Genomic DNA, 25216 nt, shown 5'->3' with positions numbered 1-25216 from the left:
TTTCTTGAATTTTTTATATACTCGATTAACATCAACTAAATACCAAGAAAATACGATTGGATGGTAAAGTCAAATTAATTAAACACTTGTATACTCACGTTACCATCTCTATAAACAAATTCTAGACCTCCAAGTAGTGACAATTAATCCAAAATACACCTTTTACATTATAAAAGGAAAAAAAAAAGGTGAAGAAGAAAATGATAGAATTGATGAATAACAAATTAGCACTAAAGAAAATGCCCATCGATCAACAAGATGAATATATATTTATTTAATATATTAAGATACAATACAAAGCTAGTGTACATATGTATGTATGCGTGTATATAAGAAATTACTAATTATGTGATAAAGTTACAAAATAAAAAATAAAATAAAGATATAAAGATACACGGAGTATATACGAAATGGAGATGAAATATACATATATCATGCATATACGAGTATGGATGCATACTTTATGTATATGTTACCTATAGATTAATTTCTAAAAAGAAGGGAAAAAATGAGCTAATTAACTAATTAAATAGATAAACCGAGATTAATTGTCCGCACAAAATTGATAAATATCATCCATGCTAGGCAGCTCCAATAGCAACTTATCAAGGTCTCTAAACGACATCCCTTTCTTCAACATCGGCGAATTTACACCACCACGACGACCACCAGTAGCATCGTGTGATAACCGGTTGTTGTTAGGAGATTGATCAACAGAGGAATCTTTGCCCGTGAGACGTTGAACAACAGACTTAAAGCTCATGGCGTCGGTTTCAATATACTCCGTGTTGATGATGACCACCTTCACGGGGCTTCCTCTTCCCGATCTTGACATAACTAATTATATATAGTCCAAGAAATTTGCCAAGTGTACGTATTAATCGAATACGTACCCTACTTGTGGAGAAAGAAATGAATGAAGATGAATTGAACTAGCTAGCTAGGTTAAGATATATATCTTGTGTGAATGAAAGGTACTAAGATATTAAAAAAAAAAAGGGGGGGGTTATTATGACTGAGTACAAGTGCCAAAAGATGACGGCAATGAATTGAATAAATAAATTGATTTTGTTGGTGGGTTTATATAGGAAATGAGTCGAGGAAGACTTTTGCGTTGAGGTTTTACAATTCAATTATGGAGCCAAAAGGTTCGAACTTTGTGTAAAGTCAATTTGCAAATATTTCCTTTCATTATCTTTGCAAATCCAGTTAACAACAATTTGTTACATTTTTTCCATTTTTGGTCCAATAGTACGTCTAAACTTGTGACAGAAGTTTGTTCTAACACGCATGTACGTTGTCATGTTTGACCATTATATTAATGGATTATCGATCGTTTTCTCTTGCATTTTCCTCTTCGTTTACAAAGTTCATCTCAAAGAAACAAAAGAGATGTTAGAAAAAAAGAGCGAGCTTCGATATATCAGCTTCTTTTTTTCTAGATACTCACGAATTAATTATGTAACCACATTTTTGTTATCAATAAAATCCACCTAAGTGGCCCAACACATTTAGGATAGAAAATATCAAATTACAAACTCTACCTGTCATGACCAATTACAAACTACTAGTCACAAATTTTAGTTTTTTAACCAATTTTGTCAAGCATAATATACCTAAACTATACAAAATAAAAAGCATTATTATTGTGTGATCTTGTCATGCCAAGAAGCTGATCCTTGATCATTATGATTAAACTTAACAGATCAAATCTGGCTTCTGGCCCAAGATGCAAAATAAAAACTATAAAAAGTAAAATCATGCACATATGATGTAGTGAAAGGACTATACTTGCAATGTAAAGACATGATGGGAGAGGTTGACCGTTATAGAGAAAAACAAAGCTAGCTAGCAGTCTAGAAGGACCAAAAAGCCAAATATAAACATATATAGATTTAGTCAAAACACGACATCAAATGTTGGTCCCTGGAACCTTCCCATTTTCATTTCACAATCGAACAACTAGCTAAAGCTTTCATTCTTAACCACAATTACCATTCACGTCGAATCATGTCACCACGTATATGTGAAATATCCCGTGAGAATGCTATGACATTAATATCATGAACTTAATTTCAAAGAAACTTATTGATGTACGGACTACTATTGATGTGTTCCTACGTACAGCTTTAATAATTATAGCTCATAGAACACATATAGAAGCATAAAAAGATTTGGTAATTATGAGCATAAAAAGATGTATGCAAACAAAGTATGTATGCGAACATATAGTTTTTGGTTGTATGAAATGCTGTGAACACTATGTTAGTCCCAGTGGCGGAACCAAGATTTTTGTTTTGGAGTCGTCAAACGATTAATTAAATTACAAAATTCAATTACATTAGTCTGATGCTAACTACCTTAAAAGTAAATAAATTCATAAAAATAACAAAATATAAAATTTTATAAACATTATGGGATCACATAGCCCCTCTGGTTACTCGATCCATTAATAGAATTTACTATTAGGAAAGTTATAATAGCAACACTTTACATAGGAAAATTTATATACTTATATCCATCGTATTGTACCTTCTCTAAAACCCGGCCAAAATTACTGCAATGTCAAAATTGAAATGACAATTAGTACTATTTACGTACTATTTACCAACAAATTATGTTTATGTCTTTTTGATATGTGTGTTGAACATTGTCTCAAGGCTAGGTTTTTTTTGGGGGGCATGAATTGTCATTATCTCTTTTCAACTTTCCGATTGGCCATGAGAGTGTCCACTCTTTTGTTTGTTTCGTAATTTTGCAGTTAGTACAAGTGGCTTCAATTAAAAAAACTTTGACTTGCTCATATCATTGATGAGGAAAAGATCCAAAGAATCAATCACCCGAAGTAGTCTAAAACTATGACCTTTTGCCACTTTATATATATTAAAAATTTAGTGAGTAAAAAGTATACTAATACTACTATTTTATTTTTATTTCATGCAACGATAAATTGACCCACTAACCTCCTTCGAGACTCTATGAGAAAAACTTTACCCATTTGCTTGAGCCAAACGGCTTAATTGATTAATTAATAACATTCTAGAATATAGAATCATTCATGAAAATTATGCTAAAATCTTCAGATTTCTATTTTCATTGTATACAATAAAGTTAACCAGTAATATAATTAGGATATAGGTAGAAATATATCTCAGCTCATATTGTCATGCACCACAATGTTGTATTACGCTTTTTCCCTCGAAACATATATTGGTCAAGTTATTAGATTTGATAGCTTATTCGGCCAAAATATTAAAGAAAAATAACAATGAATTTGTAGTACTAAATTTTGTAGAACAATATCAATACAATGAATTTGTTCAAAGAAAAAAAAGAAAAGATATATTATATGTATTTTGATTACACTTTTGTTGTCGATTGAAAACAAAGACTAATTTTGAACTTTTTATTGAAGGTAACATGTTAAAGAATACAGTATATAATAATGCAACACAACTTTCCGTCTAGTAATAACATATTCAAAAATAATGCAAGTCAACATAATCAATTCAATACACTACTATATCATCAAACGGAAGACATAGTAAACAATTTGAACAGTAGGGATCTGATACATAAAAATAGACTAATAATGGATTCTATGGAAATATAAAAATAGACTAATGGATCTATAAATAAATACTTATTCATTGAAACCAACTATACCATGCCCAAACAGAATTACTTGAACAAAAACATGATTGCGAAAGTTGTGTTCTATATGTTGTTGGTGATCATATCACGTTGGTTGCAGCCCCTCGAGCACAAGGGCAATGCATGAAGTATTTCTTAACAATGGAGCTGATGAAGAAGTATGTTAGTTCCTTGAGAAGGTTGCATACCTGCATCATTCTTTATCAGCTCCATTGCTGCACGTCAGAGAAATAGTTCATGCATTGTCCTTGTGCTCGAGGCGCTCCAACCAAGGCAATCACCAACAGCATATCGGACACAACTTTCAGGAGCATTTGTTTGTTCAAGTTTTCTGTTTGGGCTTGGTACCAATAACTTCTTATTTATAGCTCCATTATTCAGTTTTTATATATCCATATGCTTAACAGCTATATCTATTATTGTTGCTTAAAGTTAGCTAAATTATAAATAACATACATGTGTATATATTTTAGGAATTAATTCAAACGCTAAGCATCTATTCACGCCACATGCAAACCAATTTAGATTCTTTAAAAAGGCTATAAAAAAAAATCTTTGAATTGAGATTCCTTAAAGTTATAGTAACTTTATAGATAAAGTTAGGATGACCTTTACCTTTTAATTAAAATCAAATGTTAAGATTCAGAAAATATTTTTTTAATATTGTCAATTGATTTTAATCCAATGGTCCATACCCATCAACTTCACCTATAAAGTTCATTTTAACTTTAGAGAATCTCAATCCAAAAAATTTAGATTCGTTCAAGAGATGGACTTTTAATACTCTACCGTCCCATTTTAGTTGTCCACTATTGACTTTTAAAGTCTTATTACTTCAACTTTGACCGTAAATATATTTGTTTATGGCTGCCAACGAGCCGAGCTTCTTTAAAGCAACTCGAGCTCGACTCGATCGAGTCGAATTATTATCGAGCTCGAGCCCTAAACTCAAGCTCGAAATAATTATCGATTCGAGTTCGAGCTTTATATAGTTTGCCTCGAATACTTATCGAGGTTTTCGAACTTTCCATATATTATGTATATATTTATATATATAATTCTTAAATAGTAAATTTCTAATTCTACAAGGGCTATTTATATAAATTTTGTTATAAATGATATATATATATATATATTTTCGAGCCGAGCTCGAGTCATGTTTATAGACACAAGCCAAACTAGAGCCTTTTTCGAGTTTTTTGAGTCGAGCTCGAGCCATATTGTAGGTACAACGAGTCGAGCTCGAGCCTACACACTGAAAGCTCGTCGAGCTATCGAGCCGAGCAAATATAGTTCGAGCCGTGCTAAGCTCGAGCTCGGCTCGACTTGATAACACCCCTATATTTGTTTATATTATATAATATTTGATGAAAGTTATATAATTGAAAAGTTCGTTTAAAATCAAATTTATTTATATATTTTATATCAAGTGTTATAAAATATAAACAAAAATATTTACAGTTAAAATTGAAAAAAATAGACTTTAAAAATCAACTGTGGACAAATAAAATGAGACGTTGAGAGTAATTTTCAATTTAGATTCCATCGAAAGTTATAAAAAAAAAAAATAGATTCCTTTTAGATGTTTTAATACCGCAATTAAAGCCAAATTGATTCGCTGTCTTAGCAAATGCGTGGTGGCCCCCGTAGACTCACTTCCTACGATTGTGAAGGTCATGGATATTTGAGGTATATTTGGATGTTGTTCAATCTTAGACATTCAATCTACTACAACCAAAATTTCATTTATTTATAATTACTTTAAAAAAATAAGAAATTTTTTTTTAATATATTCACAATTAAAAATATACACATTTAAAAGTATTAAAAAGTTTGAAACTTTATAATTTTTTTCACATTTATATATATGGAAAAAAAATTCACACCTAAAACTATAAACAAATGTCAAACATATTTACACTTAAAAGTGTGAAAATTAATTTGTAACAACTAATTTCTTCACATCTCTCTTGTGTGAAAAATTTTGGTGTTACAAATTAATCCTTACATTTTTAAGTGTGAACAATTGATATAGTTTTACACACTTGGAAGTGTGAACTTTTTTCCCCATATATATATAAGTGTGAAAAGTTATGATTTTTAAAATTTCTTCACACTTTTAAATATGAACATTTTTTAAACATTTTTAAGTATTAACAAATTGAAAAAAATTTCATACTTTTTATAAGTAAATGTGAATAAATGACATTTTTATTGTAGTGGTAGTTGAAGAGTAATAGTAGCTAGTTAGGATGGTTTGTCATAAAAAATAAATAAATCAGAGTTCGTTAATTTCAATTGCTTTCTATGGTAATGTTTCATTCATTATATATGTAAAAAAAAAAAAAAAAAAATGGGAGGCAAACTTGCTTATTTGATGGCAAGTTTATTTAAGGCGTGTTTAGGTGGAAAAAATGTTTTTAAGTTTTTATTTCTATTTTTTTTAAAATGAAAGTAGTTTTTTATCTAAAAAATAAATGAAAATTTTGAAAACGCGTTCAAATAGATAATGGAAAACAATGAAATGGAAAGAGAAAAGTGAAAAACAATAATAAAAAAAATAATAATAAACAATGTGTAATCTAATTTTTCATATACTAGTGGAAAACAGTGTTTTCTAGCTTTCATGGAAAACATATTTAGAAAATCATGATTTGAAAGCGTTTTCTGTTTTTCATGTTTTCTTAGAAAACAAAAATAGAAAACAAGAGGTGTTTTTCCCAACTAAATGCATCCTTAAAGATTGATTTAGATCTTAAAAAAGATAGATGATCTAAGTTTAATTGTTTTGTTAACCTAAACTTACATCACAGAAGTACCTCATACATCTCACAATACAAGTTTCAAAACAAATTATACAACCATGTCAATACATGGCGTAAGCATCACTTCTTTTCTCAAAAGGATCTTGAACGGGCCATAGTGTATGGGCTGGAGATACGTTCAATGTACTGTACTCTGTACTCGATAATTTGTTTTATCTTTCAAATATAAAGAGAAATATAAACTCATCCCAACTTCCACCAATCTCTAGAGAAATTTCAAAAAGACAAACAAGTATTTATAAACAAAGTTTACAAGCTCATGTAGACCAATTAAAACCAATAGAATTATCTTTAATTTTTCATTTTTAGTGATTCGTATTAGTTTGTAAACTTTACTTGTAAATATTTGTTTACTATTAAAATCCTAGCTATCTGAAGAGAAAATTACATAAAAAAAAAAAAAAAAAAACGTTTTTAGCTCGCCATGGTCGCTCCTAAACCTGCCCAAATAAGTCAGCCAACACTCCTCTTAAGTCCTAACTCTGGGACCTAGATATGGTCCATATGGATAGCATATGCAAAACTAGTCTTAGTTTTAAAACACTATGTATGTGAATCGAATGGGTCGTAAGTGGCCCAACAATACAAGTATCCCCAAACTGTCTCATTAGCCGAGGCTTTGTTCATGATTTCGGAGGTTTTCATGTAACATTATAAAATTTTAAAAATATGTAGTGACTATTCTTTTAGTTTATATAATGCATGCTCAATTTACTTTTAGAGTGAATGTAAACTAACTGGAAAATTGGAAATTGTAGTTTTAAAATACACATATAAAAGGTGACCAACAATCCAGGACTCCAGGTATTACATATGTACGAAATAGAGTAGTTTTATTAATTTTATTTATAACGAGGGGTAACAGTTCGAGTGTCATGATTTAGGTGTGACAATGGATGGATATGGATGGATCATCTTTTATTATACTAAAACACAATTGCTTCCGAAATTCGGATCACTCAAACCACACGGACAGCCACACACCACACCATATGTGGAACAAATAGTTGTAACCCGTTAATTTTGAAGCCCAAAATTATTGTGTCCATTCCACCAACATTGAAGGCCGTACAAAGAGCTGACTTCTTTTCTATGTTTTTATAATCTTGTATTCGTGTTATTATGTCATAATTGATACAGTCCAATAAGCCAAATCCAAATCATATATATTAGGGATATACAATCCTTAAATTTTAGTTTAATCATTGAAAGACCATCCTTTATTCCCTTGTATGAGGTCTTGTGTTAAAACCTCGGGGAGAATATAAAAATTAAGTCATTTTATGAGAGTTTGACTTGGTTATACTTATACTCAGGTTCAAGTCTGAGAGGTCAGGGTTTACCTCTATTTATTGTCGTGCCTTCGGGCGAATTAGTATGGGTTTTTTTCATCCCATATGGTATTTGAAATAGACATTTCTACTTCGAGTGAGCTCTCTAGCGCGGACCCGGTTAAGACAACATATGCTAAACCTCTCGCTGTCGAATCGCAACACTAAGTTTTCAACGAAATTCACCTTTCAAAAAATATATATTTGGGAACTAGATTAAACCTGGACGTTATCTGGACCTTACCGAAAACGTAAATAAAAAAAATATTGGCATTACATCATAGTTTATGATTTTATAAAAACTATAAGAATACGATTGATACAAATAATAAGATTATGACTTTTATGAATATATGATATATGTCAAATATGTTAAAACATGATTAAGTAAACGTAATATTAAGTCATAACAAATTTATATGTGAAAGTAATAATGATATAATAATAACTAGATTATTTTCTCGTGTAATACGCAAGATTAATATATTAAGTATTCATAATAAGATACTTACTAATGTTAGATAAGATAAGTTGAAATATGATGATATCACTATTCAAAAATATTAACTTTTCATGATAACATACTTACTAATTATAGATAAGATTTACTAAAATACGATGATATTATTATTCAAAAAGTTTTATGTATCGAAGTTGTGTAGTAGGAAATACATGTTGAGTCCTAGTGTAATTGATTAGCGAAATGCGGCTTCCGGTCATTGAATAGATGAAATAAATCAAAAAATGGATTTATTTGTTTGATAACAAACAGTATAAAAGAATGTTTAAATCTTTAGTTATAAACGGAGTAAGATTATGCTTTCCTAAGTGAGGTAAGCTCTCTTAAATTAGGTCATTTTTAATCTCTAAGCTGACCTAATATGCACATGTATTGATGTAATAAGTTTAAGAAATGATTATTCATGATGCATTAATGTAGATTATAGTATTTGATTTAAATCGAAGATGACGAACAAATATAGATACAAAGTTGGAGATAGTCTACTCATTATTATTATATTTATGGTATAATTCAATAATTAATAAGGGTATAATTTAAAAAATAATGTAAAGTATAATATTAATATTGTCATTTAATAAAAATAAAATAACTAATTTTGATCTAATGGTTATAAATCAAAAATGAAATTCATCTAAGGGTTCCTATTTGTTTAAGAATAAATTTTTTAATATCTTGTTATATATTGGTAGATAAAAAAAGCTAAAATAGTAATAATTAAACACTTTTAATAATAATAACAATAATATTTGAAAGATAATTATAAAATAAAAATAATATAATATAAATACGTGAAGAAAAGAAATAAAAGAGAAAGTAAAAGCTAAGCAAAATATGTCATGACAACTATATTATCTAACTATTTATTTGTTGTTAATTATTAGTGATTAGGAATAATATTGGATAAGTTGAAATATATTAAGGGAGTGTTTAGTACAATGGAATAGAAAGGGTGGAAAGGGAATGAGAAATACTATTTCTCATGTTTGGTTGGAATGAAGAAAGGGAAAGAGAATCGAGAAGTTGGAATCGATTTCATTCCCTCAATTCTCTATAAAATGTAGAAAATTGATGGGAATGAGAATTTTTTATTTTTTATTTATGTTTTAATGATGTAATATGTATTAAATTAAATTGTTATTTAATTTTTTGTATTTTTTATATATTCATTCTCTTCTTGTACCAAATGACAGAATTCATTCTCTTTCCAAATACTCGTTCTCTTTCTCACTATATTTATTCTACATTACATTTTCATTCTCTTTTATTCACTCCTACCAAACACCCCTCAATAGAAAAAATAAATTAGAACAACATAAAAGTTTAATACATATGCAAAATGATGATTGGTCAGATAATCACATAAGCCTTAACATATCTTTATTTTAGTTATATATAAGATAGATTGATAAAGTAATCACAAATTTGATAAACTTTCCACAAACATTTATAAAACAATGGTAGTCTTGTAGATTATCTTTATTTTTGCTTATTGACGAATTGAACAAAAAATTTGCTTTTGAGAATATTAAAAGCATGTCACTAATCATAGTTAAAGAACTTTGTTAGGGTTGTTTTAACACTTTAGTTTAATAATGTGTCTTTTTTTATTTCATTAAAATGTGAAAGTATTACAACTTGATATGCTTTTATGCCTCCGTCTAGTATCTTATTCAAGAAAAATGCAAACACAACATATTCAATATACCATCATAAGACGGAAAACATTAAGGCCGGTAAAACAAGATCAACAATAGGGATCTGATCCATCAACCAAGCCACACTCGTTAAGCCGGGTGACAGTGATTCCGCCCGCTTGAAGCCCCATACAAACACACCAGATGCTTTCGACATGTGTATTCCAGTCTGTGACTCCCTTAAGAAATTTGCAACACTCTTCATCAGCTGCATTGGTACATGGGGCACCTTCAAAGAAATACGTCATGCATTGTCCTTGTGCTCGAGGGGCTGCGACCAAGGCGATCACCAACAGCATATACAACACAACTTTCACCATCATTTGTTTGTTCATGTTTTCTGCTTAGGCTTAGTACCAATAAGTCCTTATTTATAGTTCCATTATTCAGTTTATTTTATATATATTGGCCATTTGTTTAACATTTAGATCTATTATTGTTGCATCTCAAAGTCAACTAAATTACAAATAACATGCAAGTGTATATATTTTAGGATTTCATTCAAACTCTAAGCATATATCTACACCGTTGACTAATTTGAATTCGTTTAAGAGAAAAATAAAATAATATCCAGAACATGCAGTTTTTTAACAAAAGATATTAGTATCGCGATATTATTTTTCCTCTATATTTAAGATAGAGGCATGACTGAAGATGACACGTCCTAAGGTATAAAGTACTTCATATGCGACTTTCCAAAATGTTAACACGAATTATTTAAATACAATGTGTCATAATAATGGTTGGTGTTGAAAATTTGAGCAAAAAGACATTAAAATTGTAACGAGATCAAATAGTGAAGAAGTCAAAAAAAAATTCGAGATGGAATTGCCAGACCAACCTAATAGTTATGAATTCGAATTCCAACTGGAAGTCTGGAACACTTATAAAGAATATGTAAATTGGTAGTTCAAAATAAAACTAAAATCGAATATGTTTCAAGAAAAAGGCATCAAAAAAAAAAAAAAAAATTACGAGAAAATTAAAGAACACGATACAAATAACAAAAACAGACAGTAACTTAAACTCGTAATAATAATAATAATCTTCACGAGCAACACTGCCGTGCTCATAGTCTGTAGATTGCATTCTGCAATCAAACATGATGGAAGGAAACCGAAAAGAAAGATAAAACATGTTCTCAATTAAGGGATTGTCTTCCCACTCTAAAGCTTCAAAAATGAAGCTGCAATGTTTGGCTCATAACATCTATATAGCGAAGGGAACAAAAAAACGAGACATAAAGTTTCATCACCACTTCACGGGAACAAAGCCTCCAGTGATTAATGGGTGCATATGGATGTCTGATTAGGACGGTTAGTTGGTTGGAAGAGTACGGACCACTCTAGGCCTAACTGGCGTCTTGGAAGGACTCACCCTTCAAGAATTATGAGATTATAATTGTTAAGCAAATATGTTTATCGAAAAATTATTTATAATTATAACCCAGTAATGAATTTTTACCTGATTGGTTGGCTTCCCAATGTCTGGCCACAGCAATCCAATGCTATAATTGCACTTTCAGCCTGCAAATTTAGATGAAAAAGCATTTAAAAAAATTAAACACACTGAAAATTCATAGCTTTCACATGGTTTACTTATAACTGAAATTGATATTGCACACACACTGCACTTCATTGATACAATCTTGCCATTGTCGAGTCGTGCAAAATCAATTTACTAGATAAATCGGCATCAGGAGAAAGCCGTAACATTAAGTTTTTGATAGCTAGAATAGAATGGATTGATTGTACAATCAACTTAATGAGTAACTTCCTGACTGTTCCCCATGCAAATCTCGTGGAACATGTGTCTACATGTGTATGCATTTGTACTACAAACATGATTAATGGTTAAAGAGAAAGGCAGCCCGTGCACATGTAATGTTATGCTCATAATGTGCCGACGTACAAGGGGTTTAAGGGATCTTCCTTCTCATAGATAAACAAGAAAGCAGTAAATGAAGCAGATAACTTTGTAAGAATGAAAATAAGAAAGAATTTTAAAAAAATAAGAACAGTTAATGGACTATTTCACATACAAAAATGGCCGAATAGAAGGGTTCAGGAAGAATGAAGCTACACACAAGGGTAAAACATTTCAGCAGAGGCTACTAAAGAGCAATAACTCAAAGAAGTGAACAAAGAAGGAAAGACTGAATGAGGAGGATGAGGTCCAGCGGCCAATTGGGTTACATGTATACAAGGGGACCATTAACTAAAAGGTTGTGAGTTCTAGTCCCATGGTGGAAAACTTCTACATATGTGTGGATATGTGTGAGATATAAATGCCTTCATAGATAAATGAATCAAGATGAAGACGCAACATGGGCAGGGAGGCGATACATATGGGTCAAAACAGAGGTCTGACTACGTAACATGGCCGGAAACGGATGGTCGTTTTGGATTGACCTCAGAAACCCTTTTATCCTTGTTTTAACTGTCAAGAGCTAAAAATAATTGCAGAACAATATCATTACAATAACTTAAACCTTTAAGGTTTTATATAGGGTTAGCAAAAACGAAGGGTTGGGTAATGGGTCAATATAGCTAAGTTTTAACGAGTGGTCAAAATTGGATAAGGTCAAACTGGCTGTAAATCCACGTAAACATCTTTTGTTCATTTGAAAGATTCGTGGGTAAAGGAGCTACTTAAAATAATATATTCATAAAGAAGTATTGTGCTAAATCATACTGTCACTAAAATATAGAGTAGAAGTTCAATACATATCCAAGAGGTTTTGTGAATTTGAATATATTTAGGAAGACATTCAACTCATTTAACGGTTTCCACTTTTTTTATGTATAGATGAACAGAAAACTAGAACTTACCATCACAAACTCAACAAAAGCAATGCGTGTTGAATGAACATGATCTCCCAAAAGCCTGATGCGGGAAACCTTCACAACAAGTACAACATATTTAAAACTTTCAGATAATACAGAACTTCTACATGATATAATTCAATTTCCTTACCTCGCCACATCTTGATTCAAAGAAAACTTTGACTTCAGCTTGAGAAACCTGAAACACAACCACCCTTATAAATAAAACTTCTATTATAATTATTATTATGAGTGTTATTATTATTATGTATAATTTTTAATTTTTTGCAGAAATGAACTCATCGGTGATCGATCATCAGCTTTAGAAGGGAAGTACTAGTCTAATAGAAGGAAATATTTAAAAGAACAAAAAATGTGAAGAAAGCTTCAACCTTTTTGTCAATATTTGTACAATAGACAGTCCGTGCGCACATCTCTTTCTCATCCTCCGACTGAATATCAAATCATCAATGTAAGTAAATGTTTACAAGTAAATAGGGCATCTTTGATGACCCAATTCTTAGAGAATTAGAGGTGGCAAATTCAATTCATTTGATTCATATAGGTGGCAAAAGATTACAACTTTACAAGTCGATTTGGTTGTGCTTTAACTCAAATGAGTCAATGGGTCAAATCATGAAAACTGCAAATGGAAACGGGTCAAATGTGTAGAATGAGTCAAACAGGTTGAACCCATATTCTACTTTTGATGCATGCGACCTCTTATTCAAAAACTTTAGATTGTTAATGTGATACTCTGTTTATGCAAGCATAATTCATCCATTTATAAATTATAATTATAAAATATGGATAGAAAGTATTGCAATGCTAACCCCACCCGACCCGTAGAACAACATCATCCTCTAAGCCAGTCCATTCTAACCAGTTACCTAACCTGTAAAACCCGCCCATTTTGCTGCTTTGTTATTTAAAAGGATATCGTAAGAGTGATTCTTTACCCTGGGAAGGAAGGTTGGATTCACAGGAAGGATTGCGGTTTTTGAAGGCAAGACCTTAACTTGAGAAAAGCCCAACATTATCCCACAAAGGTTAAGAGCTGCTCTAGCAGAATCTGCCACCATTCAAAGAAGCATGTAAACTTTGCTAAATTCTGTTTTCAATTAGAAAAAAATGTAAAACTTGAAGCTTCAATGTGCAACTTACTCTCATCAGCAAACTCAACAAATGCAAAACGTAGACGTGAATGTGGATCACCACAAATTCGACAGTCCAGAACCTTCATAGTAACATACAAAGCATAAACTTAAATAATATATAGAACATAAAGTAATAATCATGCACTACATATACAAAGCAATCACTTACTTGTCCATATGCACTAAAGAGAGCAGCCAGTCGCTCTTCAGTTACCTAGAAATCGGGGAAAAAGATCATCACAGGAAAAAAATACATTTATTCTAGAACAGTTTCATTCACTGACATATAAACAACAATTGGTATTCTTACTCACATTATGATCAATGTCAGAAACATATACGGTTCTCTTGATGCTATCTTCTCTTTGAGCTTTGAAAGCTCTCCCATTCAACCGTCTTCTGCCCTGGCTATAGTTGTTTCTCCTCTGATATAGTAAAAAGAATCAAAACTGAATTCACGTGTTGTGTTGAACAACTTAAAGAAAATTCATCTACTGATATAAGATTGTTCAACAGATTATAGATGTAACGTAATATAATTGACTTAACTCTTTAGATAATCGTGTTGGTCTGAGCATACAATCTGAATATTTATCTGGTTAACAACAATGATCAAAACCATGATACAAATTTTTACTGAAGTTTTAGAAGCACGAAAACATAAATCTACTATCCGATAACATGCCAAGAAACAAAAAACTTTATTTCCTCAATAATCACATATACCAATAATATTGCACCTTACAAACTATATTTAACATCAAACTAAGAGGCAAAAACCAAGCAATCGTGTTCTTGTTTTATTGTTTGAACTTTAGAGAGTTTGTTCCACAATACTAAATAATCATTAGATACCATGAAAAATCTATAATTTAAAACCACAAATATCTTTGATAAAAAATGACAAACAACAAAATATTCATCTATGCATAATAACCCTGCGAAGATACCCCGGTTATGTCACGTACATCTGAGTCTAGGCACTAGCCAATTCTAGATAACCTAAACAAAACCTCCTCAATTTACATTTTATATTATATATTCCTACAAAAATCTAAATTATCATAACATCAAACAAACCACCATAATTAAGTACTAGTATCAACAATATTATTATAACAGGAAAAAATAAAAAAATAAACAAAAAGTAACATACTCTACGATTATTCGGGTAGCCATCAATTGCATCTCCATGAGAATTGACATAAAATGCAGGAGCAAAGTAATTAAGGCCAATCTCAGTTTGATCACCACTACCCTTTTGATATGAAGATGGAAAGAATTCTTTGGCCATTGGATTCAACTTCAAATTTGAAAACATATCAACTATTTCTTTTTGCAATTTCATATCTGATGATGATTTATTATCATCAGAATTCACAATATCATCATCATCATTTGAATTATCAGTTCCAGTATTAACATTGATATTATCACTCTCAAAAACCACTGTTTTTTTTGGTGATAAAGATTCTTCACTAACATCAACATTAACATCAACTTTTGATTCACTAGTAACTTCAGGACCAGCAGCCATTGAGCTCAAAACCTCAATTATTATTCAATCAAAAACCAATCCAAAAAATTATATTATATATAGAAAAAAGATTGGATTTTTATTCAAGAAAATTTAATGAATGTAATCTAGATTACAATTAGTACAAAACCCGGAAAAATTATAGATAAAAACTTATCTAAAAAGTGAAAAAGATTTAATCTTTTTTTTTTCTTTTATCAAGAAAGGAAATCTTTTTTATCAAGGAAATGAATTTTGCTGATAAATGAAGCAAACTCAATCCTCCTTTTTTTTTAATGCAGTTTTCTTTATTTATTTATCTTACAAAAAGGTGGATTCCTTCTATAAACTTTATTAATATATTTACTATTATTACTATTACTATAAATTATATAAACATTGATTAAAAAAAAAAAGTCTTCGATAGAGAAATGCCCATTTGCAGAGACAAAATATAAACTAAAAAGATTGAAACTTTAATTGAAAAAGTAGGGGTTTTGATCAAATGATGGAGAAAGGTTGGTTAGTTTTGGAGAAAAAACAGGTGGGTTGAATTTTGGTTATTTTTTTATTTGTTGCTTTTCTTAACTAACAGAAACCGTGAATGTATACCAAAAAGAAAAAAGGACCCTAGGAACTATAGAATATAGATATGTAGAACAAGCCAACACGGTATGAATAGAGTTGAGTCTAGTCGAGTCGAGCAGAACCAAATATGATTATTTGTAGGCTTGTATCATTTAACAATTCGTCAACTCAACTTCGAACAACGTCAAAATTGTGTTAGAACTCGAACTTGAATATTTAAATAGAGACGGTAATATGTACACCAACAATTTGAGATCGTTTGTTTACGTTGTTTCTCATTTTTTTTTAGCTATATCTCACAATCTTGGACTTAATAAGCTCCTCTAATTTATTGAGCTTGAAAAATTTATATATGATATGAATAAACTAGACTTGTAGTTGATGAAGGAGCTATGTGGTGACCAAGGTTTATCATGGCAATCTTACGATATATATAAAATTTTATAAATCTTTTTTATGAAGAGAAAAGTGAGTATGAGGCTGTTATACACTCAACTTAGGTGAAAAACCTCTCACATATCAATATTTTAATATTTTGAATAAATGATTGCTCTCATGATTTTTATGATTAAAAAAAGGTATGTAAAGGATTTTCACCCAACTTAGGTGCCTAACAGCCTCATATTCCCTCCCCCTTTTATGAATTTATTTAGTTTAAGGTAATTGTAACACCCCACTATTTTTAAGGTAATAGAAAATTAACTCTTTTGTAGTTTTAACATTTAATAAATTTCTTAGTATTTTATTTTAAGATAAGGGGTTAATATGGAACTTTAGTGGCTAGTGGGTATAATACCTCTAAAAACTTGAAAAAAACGTGGCTAGTAGGAGGAATAGCTAGCCAACTTTCATCTTATGAATTTCAATCTTATTCTTTTCTTCTAAATCCTTCTAATACTTCTCTTCCATATTCAATTCAAGTAAATCAAAAATTTCTTTTGTAATCAACTCAAAATTTATCAAAGGATTATGCTAGGGAAATAACAATAACAATAATAGTTACTAATAATCTTCAAGAAGCAAAAATCTAAAGTTAGGGTTTTGCATCTTTGGTGGTGGTGACCGAATTCTTCAAGAAAAAGGGGAAGGAAATTAGATTTCAATTATATTATTGTCCTTGGAGGTAAGTAATCCTTATTAATTATTAAATTATAATTTAAGGTTTTATTGTTGAAAATTAGGGTTCTTGGTTATTGAATTTGGGAATTTTTGATGAACCCTAATGGAAATCAAAAAGAAGGAAGTTGGGATTATTGAAAATAAAATTCTTATGGTAAAACCCCATAGTTGGAACTTCATAAATTGGTGTTTGGCTAGAAAATGAATAAAGAAGTCATATTATGATAATTATAATGAAAAGTTGGTATAGCTAAACACTATAGTGGTTTAGTTCATGATGAACTTAGTAAATGGTTGTAGAAGAAATGGGTTTATAAACTCATAGTATATGATTAATGTTGTGTAGGTGGTGGAGAATATAACATTGAGCATAGTAATCAAGTAGAATCTACTAGCCAAAAATCAAGGTTAGTGCATATGTTTGTGTTTATATTTGTGTTATGGAGTTCATAGATGAGTAATCACTATGACACTAATTGTGTATGAATTGTGTAAGACTAGTAGATGAATATGTACCTACTAGCATATATTGGTTTGGTGCAAGACTAGTAGATAATGTACCTACTAGCATATAATGATTTAAAGTAAGACTAGTAGATGATGAGATACCTACTAGCATATGTCCTTGGCCAAGTAGAAAAGATATGATCATGACTTGATTATGGTATAATTATTATTGGTTATACCCATATGTATTCACTAAGCCTTTGCTTACTTTTAGTTGTGATTCCTTTTTATAGGTGAAGCTAGTGATAGTGTGAAGAAGAAAGTGTATTAGAAGACTTGCTTAAGGTAGTTGCACTTGAAGTGCATTCTTTTCAACTCTTGGGGTTAGATATCTCTTTCATGAGCTCTTGAACACGCCAACCTGCCCGAGTCATATTTTGTGTAGTAACTATGTTGTTATTTTGGGTCGTTACGTGTCTAAGTGTCTTTCATGTGCATTGGCGTCGTTTAACTTGGGTCATAGTTGTAAATGTTATATTTTATGTCTTGGAAATGTTTTGTGTAATGGTTTGAAGAAATGATTATGATATGTAAATATTATGATAGTATTTTGGGTCGAAAGAGGGTTGGTCAAATTTTATATGTTCATTATGTTTGTGTCTTAAAATGTTCAGGTTTGTGAAGTTTGGAATGAGTTTTTGGTTATGAAATGGCTTAGAAGTGTCAAAATGTCAAAAATCTTATGTGCAGGCCTGACCGTAAATTTACGGCCCGGACCATAAATTTACGGTCCCTTATAAATTTTTCGTGTGTCAAACAGGGGCAAAAATAATCTAGGAGCGAATTACGGTGGGTTTTTACGGCTAGTTATAAATTTGGCCATAAATTTACGGTTGCTTTTTACGGTCAGTTATAATTTAGGCCGTAATTTTACGGCCAGTTATAATTTTTCACGTGTTCTTCGTTTTGAGTTCGAGTCTTATTGTGTGTCCTTTATATATGTTTAGAATGTTTTTAATATCCTTAAAAGAGTATATAAATGATACTTGGGTTGTTATTTTGTAAATGATACTTGAGTTTTTGTTATATGAAAGATATTAGAGTATATAAAAAAAAAAAAAGGTCATAATTTTTGGGGCGTTACAGTAATTTGCAACTCCAAGCTAGTGTAATTGAGTTTTGTAGTTTAATTTTATACTTATTAGTATTATGAAAACCATTTGGCGATCCCAAAATAAAATCCTAGCTCCACCACTGTTTGTAGTTAATTTTTTATAGAAGACTCCCTCAAGCTAAGCTCGTTGGGCTCATGTAACTCGTAAATCAAGTAGTTTTTTCGATTTGAAACACTAAGCGATGTTTTGAACAAGTCGAGCCAAATGTTAGTTTATAAATTCCGACTCCTTAAACTAATCAATTAGGAAGTTTGTGTTAAAGGCGAAACTACTATCCTTGAACTTGACTTAAACGAGCTTGAACTTAACTTAAACGAGTTTGAAATTGAATAGCTCACTAAAGCTCAGTTTGATATCAACTATTAGATGGCATGATATCATCACTATACAAATTAACGAGTAGTTCTCGTTATATCTCAGTGGTGGTTGAGCATCAGCTTTACATGTTAGAAGTCTCGAGTTCGAGACATGGGAAAAACATTTCAAGGAATTCACAAAAAGTCAAAAAGTCGTCCAGTGAAGCGGGTTTGAGACTTGTAATTAGGGCAGAATTTTATCCTAATTAAAAATCGTGCTTTTATACGGTTTAGTTGAGGGTTTCCCTCCTACTATGTATTGGAGGAGAGCAGGTTCTCTACCGCAAACCTGGTTAAGACAACGTTTGCTAGACCCTCCACTACGAGTAACCCACACCTTTTAAAAAAAAATGCAAATTAATGTACACAACAATACATATTTATATACACTAAAAAAGAGTAATTGGATGAGAACTCTCCGATCTCATGTACAGATTGATACTCACTAACCCCCAGTCAAACTAATGTTCAGATGAATCTCAACCATTTAACAACACTCGAACCCATAATACCTCCTAAAAAGTGACGGCTGATCTATCCAATGGTTTACATATTTATATACACTATGTAGTAAAATGATGTGTATCGTTGTGGGGTGTCACCTCACACCTATTAGTGGGTGCCCAGTGCCTTCGTCTTTGGGCTCGTCTGGTGTAGAGGGACGAGTCCACACCATTGGGTGGAACTCGTCCCCGGTTCGTCTGGTTGTCTCGATCGAGGGGTTCGTTTCTGGAGGGACGAGTTGTGATGACTGATTTGTTTTTTTTTTTCATATACATATATGTATATAAATACATAAATAGATATATACATGTGTGTGTGTGTTTACTGTAAAAAAAAAAAAGAAGAAAAGAAAATATTATCTGAATTTTTTCCTGTGGCCAGAAATCATCACGAAGAAGAAGCAGGGGACGTTGGGGAAAGAAGGAGGGGATGGTGGGGAAAGGTTTTGATCTTTTGTCCTTATTGCACATTTTCCATTTTGTACCCAATACTTTAATTTTAGTTTAAAAATAACCGTAACTAAATAAATTTCTTTTTTCTATAAATAAATATACTTTCTATTATTATTATTATTATTATTATTATTATTATTATTATTATTATTATTATTATTATTAATTTTGAATGTGTAGAATTAAATAGTTGGTGAGTCTAAAACAGGTGCTTGAAAGATAAGTGCATTGGGTATGTTTTGGAAAGATTAGTCCTTGGAGTATTTTTGTTGATGTGACGCTGACAGATACTAGTCTTTGAGGGATGAGTCCCTGGCATTGGGTAGCCTCTTAGAGCCGAAAATGCATTAAAGTGAGTGAAAGGGAATGACCTAAAGCCTTATTTTTCTATTGTAGCTTTATGTAGCAATCAATATAACTGGGTAATATGAAAAGAAAGTATTTCTATATATATAAGAAAAAAAAGTATTTTATAATTGGGTAATAATAAAAACATCCATATTAATAATAAATTAATAAGTCTTATTAACTTATTTTTTTTACCACATAATTATTTCATTATTTTCAACCTATCAAAAAGCTATTACTCCAATAATAAAGTTTTTTTTATAACTTTTTTTGCCACTAAAAAGGAAAAAAAGCTTTTGCTTAAAAAGTTAAGGTTTCTCAACCTATTGATCAAATAAGTCATTTAACTCAATTGTATCAACCATTTAAAAATTATTTTATTCAAAATAAGTCTTTCATCAACCACCATTTGAAGATGCCTAATATCTACTCAAGCTTCTTTGCATTTCATAAGTCCTTTACAATATTTGATATTCGTACCGTAAGCATGAACAAAATCCCATATACTCGTACCTCATAGGTGTCGGCATCAAGCATCCATACCGATGATATATTTTTTTTAACATTCTTTCGGAATACAATACCAAAGGAATTACATATAAATGTCTTATTCATTGTCACACCCTTTGCTTTGTCACTAACACGTAATGACTTGTCCTTCATGAAGCAACAATTGTTGGACAGAAGGAATGAAGGGGGACAACATTGTTCATGTAGATTTACAATGTGGTTATCTAATTCTACTTTGTTTTCCCTCAAATACATTCTTTAGTATGTAATAAACAATTGTATATTGTGATATGACATTTTCCGTTAATACTGGAAAAAAAATTGGATCAATGTTAGGGAAAAAAAAACTTGAAAAATTCGAAAATTTAATTAAAAAAAAGGTTTAATGTTGATGACCATCCATTTACCATTATATATATATTTTTTAAAAATTACTTATATGAGGATAAAAAAAAAAAAAAAGTTTAAGATAATTAAAGGAAGTATATATTGAGTTTAGGATAAAAAAGAAAATAAATATACAAAAGGATATGATGTTATATCTTTTTGAAAATTGTGTTAGCAAATAATGAGAGCTTGTCATTTCATTTTTTTTCTAAAAATAACTTTTAAAATCAATTTTGTTTTATTAATATAAAGTTTCGTAAATAAATAATTAACAAGAAAAAGTCTAATGATGCCAAATAAAATTTTTTTAAAAACATATTATGTCATCACAATCTTATTTTATTTATATAAGAGAAAATAAGAGAATGAGATTTTTTTTGAGAGAGAGATACGAGTATAATTTAACAAAAGAAGATAAATATAATTAAGAGCCCCTTTTCAAATGGGATACACCACCTCATAATATATCCGTATCACAACTTGCGTGAAATAATAAGAACATTTGTTCGAATTTATTCTCAAATCTCAATTTATAATTTGTTATTGGCAGTAGCTACAAAGAGATGCTGATGCTCTACCATAGAAAATAATATAGAATATTGCATAGGATAAAGAAAAGGGGGAGCTAAAATAATTATATTTATTTTATATGGTTTATCAGAACCCTTTTTGGGAGTTTGACAAAAGTTATCTGTATAAAAATGACTAAATAAAATACAACTTTATATTTTGTATAGACAAAGAATATAAGAAAGCGCAATAGAAGTCAAAAGATCACAACTATATACATATGTGATATGTTATTGGTATCATATGCCTTGTCCTTTGTTTTTACATAATAGAACGTCAACGAGTTACGTCACCCCGGGCGTTGCCCCGGGGCGAGTAAGAATAAACATGACATTGACGTATGTAATACCCCCTTTATCACGATCTCGAGTTGTATGTGTTAGATACAATATAACACAATCCCTCATTTCGTTTACAATCGAGAAGGTTATCCACATTTTGTTGCGTGATTGGACTCAGCGGCATGCTTCTTAATCATCCGGTAGAGATTGACCGTGTTACCAGCACAGTCAATCCAAGCGCATGACTGGAGGTGGAATTCCCACTACCTGTTCTGGAGGAAACTAGCTAATGCTACAGAAAACCCCCATGCTCCACCTCATTGGTAAAGACTTCCCAATATGCCTTTCAAAGGTTTTCAACCCGTGACCAACATTTGGCTGAAGGACATAAGGGGCATTAAATGTCCAGTTGGGCTAAATCCCAAGGACATACTTTTATGCTGTTATATACGTTCAATGGTTGCTAAAGTTTATGTATTGTGCTAAAGTATTGTTAGGTTGTATGTTTGCTATGCTTCCCTACTCTCAAGGTAGCCATACCAAGCGGACCTGGCAGACAGGTATATCGTCTTATCATGTTCTCGACAGACAAATATAAACACTTTACCCTTCTTTTACATCTTGGTGGCCGGAGGTCCTTATAGAAACAGTCTTTCTACTTTTGGGTAGAGATAAGACTGTCTACAGCTTACCTCCTCTATACCCCATTTAGGGATTGGATATAGTTGTTGTTGTACTGTATATCTATATAATACATGTTTTTAAATTAAAAGGTACAAAATTTTGTCAACAGACAAGGACTAAAGGCTACCTTTTGGACAATCTATATCTCCAATTCATTTTACATGGGAACTAATCTCAAGTAGAAACCTTTTTGCGAAGTCGTCATGGGTCAACCTACGTGACTATATATATAAAAGTAAGTAACTACTAATGTCGTCTTCCACGGGTTTTGGGTTCCAATATCGTTTTCAACGGTGTAAGGGGGAGGTTGATATGTAGACAACCTTACCCCTACCAAAGGTAGAGAGACTGCTTCCAGGTTCTACCATAGGTAGAAAAGGATCTCCAGCCTTGCTAGGCATGAGGATCGAACCCATGACCTCTGTTTCCAAAGGCATGAGCTCCAACTACTAATCCAACCCAGTTGGTTATCACGTGACTATATATATCCTTTTTTAATTACTTGAGAATTTTAAGTATACTTATTTGTAGATATCAATCTACGTGACCATTATCCTTATAGCTATTACATTTATTGAAGATTAATTGACTATTGATTGAAAAAAAAATTGGTAAGACAAAATAAGTGACAACATCCCCAAGTATTGATAGGTATTGATAAAACCTATTGAGTTCAATTTAAGGCGATGCCTTAAAAGGTTGTTCTTTAATATTTTGGATGGGTATATCATCACATGAGTTCCCTCTCAAATCATGGAGGGTTACTTTTTTTTTTTCAATCTATACCTTCGATTCATTTTACAATCCAACTAATGTCAAATGAAAATCTCTTTGCGAAGTCTTCATGGGTCAACCTACATGACTATATATATATATATCTGTATATGTTTATTCTTTCTAAGGTTCAAACTTGAGTAACTTAAGTATTTTTATTCTAAGAGATTAAAATCTTATTATTAGATCATCATCCTTATATATAGTTATTATTACTTTTATTGAAGATTAATTAACTATTGAATGAATTTTATCTTTTGGTAAGGCACGATGAGTGACAACACCCTCAAGTATTGTTGGGACCTACCCAAGTTCAAGTTTAAGCCGGCCTTAAAAGGTTGTTTTTTAACATCTTGAATTCGATCTCATGACCGAAAAAAAAGTTTTAAAAGAAAAGTCTCTGACGAATAGACCTTGGACCAAAAGTCCAAAACCCCATTGGCAACTAGCGACTACATTTTGAGTTGGTATATGTTCCCTTTTTTTATACATAGATTTTTAATTAGTATATAACAAACTCAATTACCCAATAGGCTAGCATTAACAAAAGTGGGCTTTGGAATGTATGAACACTTCAACTTAAATACCCAATACATCATACATGGGTTTGCTTGGGATCTTGGGTCAACTAAAAAAGTTTTCTAGCCCATTTAGTTAGAAATTAAGAAGAAAAGAAGGTTACAGGCTACCCGCTGTCCCGCTACAGAACACATACAGTTATGTACATTTCTTTATAATCAATTAATCATCCTTAATTTTATTCATATTTTAATAAATAAATAACAATTATGCTCAACACCTCAAAGTTCTTTTCAAATGAGATGTATACATAATCTGGCCTTTCATAACTTATTATTTTAAATATTATACTACTAATGAATAAAATTAATAATCTTAGGAAAACTATTTATATATCATCTGTGATGGCCAAAATTTTTTAGATACATTTGAACCAATAAAAAATGGATCCCATATTTCCTAAGGCTTATACTTATAAGCCGTCGGCCATGCGTCGGACGCAGAAGATGCAACCGACGTTAGTAGCACGGGCTCATCTAATGGCCGCGTCTTGTGTCTACTTCCAATATCGAACGCGCGTCGGAGAGAGCAAGTGGGGCCCGGTTCGCTTGTTTCATGCGTAAATTTAAAAAAAAAGATTTTTTGAACTAGCAACGGCTAGTGTTGCCCCGCTCCCCCCATTTCAAAATTTTTTTTTTCCTTTCTATTTATGCAACACCATTTCACCATCATTTCTTCACATTCTACTTCCATCTTACATTTTCTTACTCAAAAACACACATTTCTTTCAAGAATTCATCAACCAAAATGCCTAGAAAAAACAAGAATGTTGCAAACCAAAACCAAAATCAAACCCAAAACACAAACATAAACCAAAACCCTGCCCAATATCAAAATGTGATTGATGATTTTGATTCTCTTCTAGGTTTGGGACCCTTTTCACAAATGGGATCCCCCCCTCCATGTCGTCATCTAAT

At 31.2% G+C, this 25216-nt stretch overlaps 2 protein-coding genes across 2 annotated transcripts; both read right to left on the bottom strand.

The window, feature by feature from the left end:
- Nucleotides 1–544: 544 nt before the first annotated feature.
- On the bottom strand, nt 545–835 carry LOC122591930 (VQ motif-containing protein 10-like). The gene has a single exon (XM_043764153.1). The coding sequence runs from the start codon at nt 833–835 to the stop codon at nt 545–547; it is 291 nt and encodes a 96-aa protein (XP_043620088.1).
- A 10193-nt stretch (nt 836–11028) lies between these two features.
- On the bottom strand, nt 11029–15710 carry LOC122591329 (polyadenylate-binding protein-interacting protein 8-like). Its single transcript, XM_043763590.1, has 10 exons — nt 15166–15710; nt 14324–14434; nt 14179–14223; nt 14017–14089; nt 13812–13924; nt 13245–13304; nt 13004–13051; nt 12859–12927; nt 11492–11553; nt 11029–11405 (listed from the first exon to the last, which is right to left on the bottom strand). Exons 1-10 carry the CDS (start codon nt 15544–15546, stop codon nt 11345–11347), a joined length of 1023 nt encoding a protein of 340 aa, XP_043619525.1. The 5' UTR covers nt 15547–15710; the 3' UTR covers nt 11029–11344.
- Nucleotides 15711–25216: the final 9506 nt, after the last annotated feature.

Source organism: Erigeron canadensis, chromosome 3, assembly GCF_010389155.1.
Source record: "Erigeron canadensis isolate Cc75 chromosome 3, C_canadensis_v1, whole genome shotgun sequence".
Classification (NCBI taxonomy): Eukaryota; Viridiplantae; Streptophyta; class Magnoliopsida; order Asterales; family Asteraceae; genus Erigeron; species Erigeron canadensis.
Note: the sequence above shows the minus strand (reverse complement) of the source record. Positions and strands in the feature narration are given on the sequence as shown.